At 45.0% G+C, this 6,159-nt stretch overlaps 3 protein-coding genes across 5 annotated transcripts; 2 read left to right on the top strand and 1 right to left on the bottom strand.

Moving 5' to 3' along the window:
* On the top strand, window positions 1-1,560 carry LOC131242369 (uncharacterized). 2 transcript variants are annotated; one of them, XM_058240962.1, is made up of 2 exons: window positions 1-974; window positions 1,063-1,560. In XM_058240962.1, exons 1-2 carry the CDS (start codon window positions 703-705, stop codon window positions 1,442-1,444), a joined length of 654 nt encoding a protein of 217 aa, XP_058096945.1. In that variant the 5' UTR covers window positions 1-702; the 3' UTR covers window positions 1,445-1,560. The 2 variants fall into 2 exon arrangements, with proteins under 2 accessions (XP_058096945.1, XP_058096944.1); XM_058240961.1 differs by having other exon boundaries at window positions 299-974; window positions 1,054-1,560.
* Window positions 1,561-2,017: 457 nt separating this feature from the next.
* On the bottom strand, window positions 2,018-4,453 carry LOC131242021 (ATP-dependent RNA helicase DEAH12, chloroplastic-like). The gene is made up of 2 exons (XM_058240375.1): window positions 4,304-4,453; window positions 2,018-2,815 (listed from the first exon to the last, which is right to left on the bottom strand). The coding sequence occupies exons 1-2, from the start codon at window positions 4,451-4,453 to the stop codon at window positions 2,018-2,020; spliced, it is 948 nt and encodes a 315-aa protein (XP_058096358.1).
* Window positions 4,454-4,655: 202 nt separating this feature from the next.
* On the top strand, window positions 4,656-5,813 carry LOC131242368 (uncharacterized). Of its 2 annotated transcripts, none has more exons than XM_058240960.1 (2): window positions 4,656-5,227; window positions 5,316-5,813. In XM_058240960.1, the coding sequence occupies exons 1-2, from the start codon at window positions 4,956-4,958 to the stop codon at window positions 5,695-5,697; spliced, it is 654 nt and encodes a 217-aa protein (XP_058096943.1). In that variant the 5' UTR covers window positions 4,656-4,955; the 3' UTR covers window positions 5,698-5,813. The 2 variants fall into 2 exon arrangements, with proteins under 2 accessions (XP_058096943.1, XP_058096942.1); XM_058240959.1 differs by having other exon boundaries at window positions 4,671-5,227; window positions 5,307-5,813.
* The last annotated feature ends 346 nt before the right edge of the window (window positions 5,814-6,159 follow it).

The following is a 6,159-nucleotide window of genomic DNA, read 5'->3' as shown; positions in this document are numbered from 1 at the left end:
CCAGCACCGACTACTAGGGGTCACTACCGAATCCGAGTCCTGGTTTAAACCCGGGTCACAGCCAATTGAGGTGAGAGGACGCGTTCACCAGCGAACCTGATGACGGATTTTGAGTGTCCTGCACGCGTGCAACATATTCCTCCAAGCGCAATGCTATATGCAGCCACGCCTCCCACTCGCCATAAACAAGCGCCTCACATGTATCCCCATGATATACACGTGCAAGATCCAGGACGTTCCTCAGCCAGGCCGTCCCATAGTCAACATCCCTTGGCACAAAGATCCAAGCAGTCACCCTTACATGAAAAACAAACAATCAGAAGCAGGATAACCACCATCCAACATCAAAAATACCGGTGAGGCCCACCAAATGTATGGACCAAAGCCTATTCTTTAACATAGTCCACAATCCACCTAGCAGCCCACCTGATGAAAGCCCCCCATCTCTCACACGTGTGCCACGCCATTGGAGGCAGCACGTGCAGATGCACCACATCAAATATAGCATTCCTTCCTCCCAAAGAAACAAACCCAAAAGAAACCGTTTCTTGCGGCACTCATTCAAGACACCGTCTCCAACCACTTTTGTTCAACCCCTACCCCTCCCAAAAAAATTAAAAATAAATAAAATCCTATTTCATATCTCCATCTTACATCTGATATCAACCCATCCAATCCTACAAACATATATAAAACGCACACATGAATCCACCACCAACAACCCTTCTTTCCAACAAATGGGATATGGGTCCCATCCACAATTCCGATACACACAGAATCTCTGATGGAAAGATTGATGGGTTGATGAAAGGTTGTCAAGAGAAAGATATGGTAATGAGTTTCATGGTCTCCCAAAGGTCCTACGTTGATCTCTTACAAAACTGCGATCTCCCGCCGCCGGCGAAGGTCTTCCCGGGAGAATCGGAAATTGCTGTAAGATTGGCTCCGTCAATGCAACAACCATCACCATCCATGTAAGTTTCGGGTGTTTGATTCAGATTTACATAAACAATGGTAATTTCCATGTGAAATTCATTTAATTTAAATTGGCAGCAAAGTCAGCGAGATGGAAGATGAATTTGCTCAGGGTCTTAGCAATGACAAGCTGGGTCTGCTGAGAGCTTTACAGCTCTCGCAAACACGGGCAAGGGAAGCCGAGAAGAAGGCTGCAGATATAAGCGCGGAGAAAGATCGTTTGACGGCACTCTTCTTGGAAGAGTCATCCCGGTTATTTGCTCATCGGCAATGGCTGAAACTGCTGGAGATTGAAGTTAAGAAGCTGCATCCTCAGCTTACAGCTTCTCACGGTATATGCAGAGAGAGATGGTCTGCGGTGAAGAAAGATGATGGTGAAGAAGCAGGTACTACCTGGTGTATAGCATTGGCCCTGTGCTTGGGCATTGCCAGTGTGGGGTTTGCATTGAGTTACAGATACTTGTTTTGACTTCTTCGGAGACGAGTGGCGAGATGGGCTTTAAAACCATAGGAATTTATGTAATATTCAAGCATTTTACTGTAAATGAATACTTTCTGGTAAAAACAGCCTACTTATATGATGTACATTCCTTGCTAAAAACTTAAAAAGGCAGGCTTTGAAGGATATGATCTTTGCTAAGTGGATACACATCAATGTGTACCATATCACCAATAAGCGCCCTGACCCATGTCTCAGGCAGGCCATACCATGCAGCTGATCTGCCACTAACCAATCAGGCTGGACACATGCATGAAAACGATGGGTCCAATTAGAAATTTGCCGTCAGTCCCCACAACCAGCAGACGTGGGGGCACGCAACCTCATTTTTCAGGCCAGGTCTTCGTCATCGTGGGCCCTCCTGATGCATGGCTCGTCCCTCTGCAGAGTGTGGAGGTGCACATGGGCTTAGCAAAGCTTAATAAAAAGGGAGTGAGAAACAGAGAGGGACAACTATCTTCTACTCTAACACAAACCATATATATTAACATATACACAAGGAAATATATACAAGAGTTTGTATGATGGAAGGGGCATAGGATCTTATATAATAGCTAGGTGTATGTTTCTCAAGTGCCCATAACATTCATCACTGCTAAGGAAGTACTCCAAACAGACCCAGCAAATGTGTCTGCCACACCTGCATTCTATATGGTTACAGCCCTCTGCCTTCTCAATTGTGTAGCCACACATGGGGCAGTTCTTTACATGGTCCTTACCCTTCCGCCACTCCATCAATGACGTGTCCGGGTCTTCCTTGAACTCCCTATACCTCTCACAAGTTATCGAAGGATGGTACTCCAAATGACACTTCCTGCACGTCTCGACAAAGCAGGCACCGCAGGCAAATGGCGGTTGCTCAGCTGCTGCTTCTGGATCTGCCACCTGATAGACTGCGGGGCAGTCGGGCGACGGGCAAAATCTGTAAGCCCCACCGCTCGCTGCCACAAATGCCCCGAGAGATGCCCTGAAAAGATCCTCCAACTTATCAGGTGGCAGTAGACTCCTCAAATCCACAAGCAGGATATGCCTCCTGCACCCCTCAGAAGCACAGCACAGGGGGAACCCATCGTGGCTCTTTATGGCAGACTCAAACTGGTCCACCAAGCACATCCGGCAGAACTCATGCCCGCAAGCTTCAAGCCGGTAGCAGTCCTCCACCTCACACAAGCAAATCGGGCATGTGACTTCTCCGATGGGCAGCTCAGCCAGCCTACCGCTCAAAGATTGAGCCACCTCAAGAATTATATCCTCCACTTTTTGCTTCAAGTCCTTGCTTCCTCGGACAAAGAGGATATGGAAGCGAGTGTTGAGCACAAACTCTGCCCCAGGGACCTTCTCCTTGAGCCCATGGATATCCGTTAGGAGTTTCAACACCCGGTCAAGCGTTTAAGTATCCATAGGTGGTAAAATTCCACTAGTGTGAGTGTGTGGGGTTGTGTGTGCGTGTGTAAAAAAAAATTCATTTTAATTTAGGAGATATGCTTGTTAAATACATGGACGAAGAAATGAAATAAAAGATAAAAAAATATTTTTATATACTTATATATACATATTTATATAATTATGTATTAGAGAAAAATGTAAGGGAGAAAAAGTTCTCCCAGTAAAAAATAAAAAAATAAAAAAATAAATTCTGCCAGACTGCCGCGGCACTGCCGCCGGTTCCGCGGCAGTCTTGGTTTTTTTTTTTTTTTTTTATGTGTTGCATGTGTGGGTCCAATCATGAGGTTTGTGTTATATCCAAACCGTTCATCTATTTGGCGAGCTCATATTAAGGCTTGAGACGAAAAATAAGATAGATCTAGCTATCAAGTGAACCACACTATAAAAGGCAGTGGAGAATTGAACGTCTACCATTTAAACCCTTTCAGGGGTTATAAAAGTTTTTGATCATTCTGAAATTTGTTTTTCCTCTTCATCCAGGTCTTTGTGACCCTATGAATGAACTTAGATGGGGAGGATTTCTCACAAACATCACAGTGGGCTCCACCTGAGTTTCCAATGGTTGACGCTCATTCAACACTGTTTCCTGTAATGTGGTACACTTGAGACTTGGATATACCTCATTTTTGGTCTCATACCATAAAATGATCTGAAAAAAATATATGGACGGAATGGATGAAAAGCAAACATCATGGTGAGGCCCACATACCACTGACTATCCGCCATGGGCGGGTGACAGGAGGCGTACCCAATCCGTTTCTGTCAAAAGGAGGGGTATTTTCGTCCTGAAATTTGTCGTCCGTACGAGGAGGTCAAATTGCGTATTCTAAGTTTGTATTGTTTCAAGAATATCCAATGGATAAAAGGTGGGTCCACAGTCGTAAATTTCTCTATATATAATTGAAGTAATTGGAAATCTGTTATTACCCTGACGTGGACCAATGAAAATACAGAGTACATGTCATTAATGGATTTAAAATAGCCCATAAATGCTTTTATTATGAAATGACAATTATACCCTTTTTCATTGGCTCAGCACATGGATTTAAAGGAAGGGTAAAAGCTAAAGTTTTGGATAAGCTGATTTTTGTGTTTTCCCTTCATCCGTAGTTGACTTGATGAGAAGGTTGGATGGCAAATAAATATCACGATGGGCCCTAAGAAGGTTTAAACTGTGGGAGTCATAATTCCCATTGCTTCTTGAGGTGTGGTCCACCTGAGCTTCGGATGTGCCTCATTTCTGGGTTCATGCCCTAAAATGTGATAGCAAAATGAACGAACGGCTTGGATAAAACACATATATCATACATCGTGGTGAGGCCCACAGAGTTTTCCAGCACCGACTACTAGGGGTCACTACCGAATCCGAGTCCTGGTTTAAACCTGGGTCACAGCCAATTGAGGTGAGAGCACGCGTTCACCAGCGAAACTAATGACGGATTTTGAGTGTCCTGCACGCGTGCAACTTATTCCTCCGAGCGCAATGCTATCTGCAGCCACGCCTCCCACTCGCCATACACAAGCGCCCCACATGTATCCCCATGATATACACGTGCAAGATCCAGGACGTTCCTCAGCCAGGCCGTACCATAGTCAACATCGCTTGGCACAAAGATCCAAGCAGTCACCCTTACATGAAAAACAAACAATCAGAAGCAGGATAACCACCATCCAACATCAAAAATACCGGTGAGGCCCACCAAATGTATGGACCAAAGCCTATTCTTTAACGTAGTCCACAATCCACCTAGCAGGCCACCTGATGAAAGTCCCCCATCTCTCACACGTGTGCCACGCCGTTGGGGGCAGCACGTGCAGATGCACCACATCAAATATAGCATTCCTTCCTCCCAAAGAAACAAACCCAAAAGAAACCGTTTCTTGCGGCACTCATTCAAGACACCGTCTCCAACCACTTTTGTTCAACCCCTACCCCTCCCAAAAAAATTAAAAATAAATAAAATCCCATTTCATATCTCCATCTTACATCTGATATCAGCCCATCCAATCCTACAAACATATATAAAACGCACACATGAATCCACCACCAACGACCCTTCTTTCCAACAAATGGGATATGGGTCCCATCCACAATTCCAATACACAGAGAATCTCTGATGGAAAGATTGATGGGTTGATGAAAGGTTGTCAAGAGAAAGATATGGTAATGAGTTTCATGGTCTCCCAAAGGTCCTACGTTGATCTCTTACAAAACTGCGATCTCCCGCCGCCGGCGAAGGTCTTCCCGGGAGAATCGGAAATTGCTGTAAGATTGGCTCCGTCAATGCAACAACCATCACCATCCATGTAAGTTTCGGGTGTTTGATTCAGATTTACATAAACAATGGTAATTTCCATGTGAAATTCATTTAATTTAAATTGGCAGCAAAGTCAGCGAGATGGAAGATGAATTTGCTCAGGGTCTTAGCAATGACAAGCTGGGTCTGCTGAGAGCTTTACAGCTCTCGCAAACACGGGCAAGGGAAGCCGAGAAGAAGGCTGCAGATATAAGCGCGGAGAAAGATCGTTTGACGGCACTCTTCTTGGAAGAGTCATCCCGGTTATTTGCTCATCGGCAATGGCTGAAACTGCTGGAGATTGAAGTTAAGAAGCTGCATCCTCAGCTTACAGCTTCTCACGGTATATGCAGAGAGAGATGGTCTGCGGTGAAGAAAGATGATGGTGAAGAAGCAGGTACTACCTGGTGTATAGCATTGGCCCTGTGCTTGGGCATTGCCAGTGTGGGGTTTGCATTGAGTTACAGATACTTGTTTTGACTTCTTCGGAGACGAGTGGCGAGATGGGCTTTAAAACCATAGGAATTTATGTAATATTCAAGCATTTTACTGTAAATGAATACTTTCTGGTAAAAACAGCCTACTTATATGATGTACATTCCTTGCTAAAAACTTAAAAAGGCAGGCTTTGAAGGATATGATCTTTGCTAAGTGGATACACATCAATGTGTACCATATCACCAATAAGCGCCCTGACCCATGTCTCAGGCAAGCCATACCATGCAGCTGATCTGCCACTAACCAATCAGGCTGGACACATGCATGAAAACGATGGGTCCAATTAGAAATTTGCCGTCAGTCCCCACAACCAGCAGACGTGGGGGCACGCAACCTCATTTTTTAGGCCAGGTCTTCGTCATCGTGGGCCCTCCTGATGCATGGCTCGTCCCTCTGCAGAGTGTGGAGGTGCACATGGGCTTAGCAAAGCTTAATAAAAAGGGA

This window comes from Magnolia sinica, chromosome 4, assembly GCF_029962835.1.
Source record: "Magnolia sinica isolate HGM2019 chromosome 4, MsV1, whole genome shotgun sequence".
Taxonomy (NCBI): Eukaryota; Viridiplantae; Streptophyta; class Magnoliopsida; order Magnoliales; family Magnoliaceae; genus Magnolia; species Magnolia sinica.
This window is presented reverse-complemented; position numbering and strand designations above follow the sequence as displayed.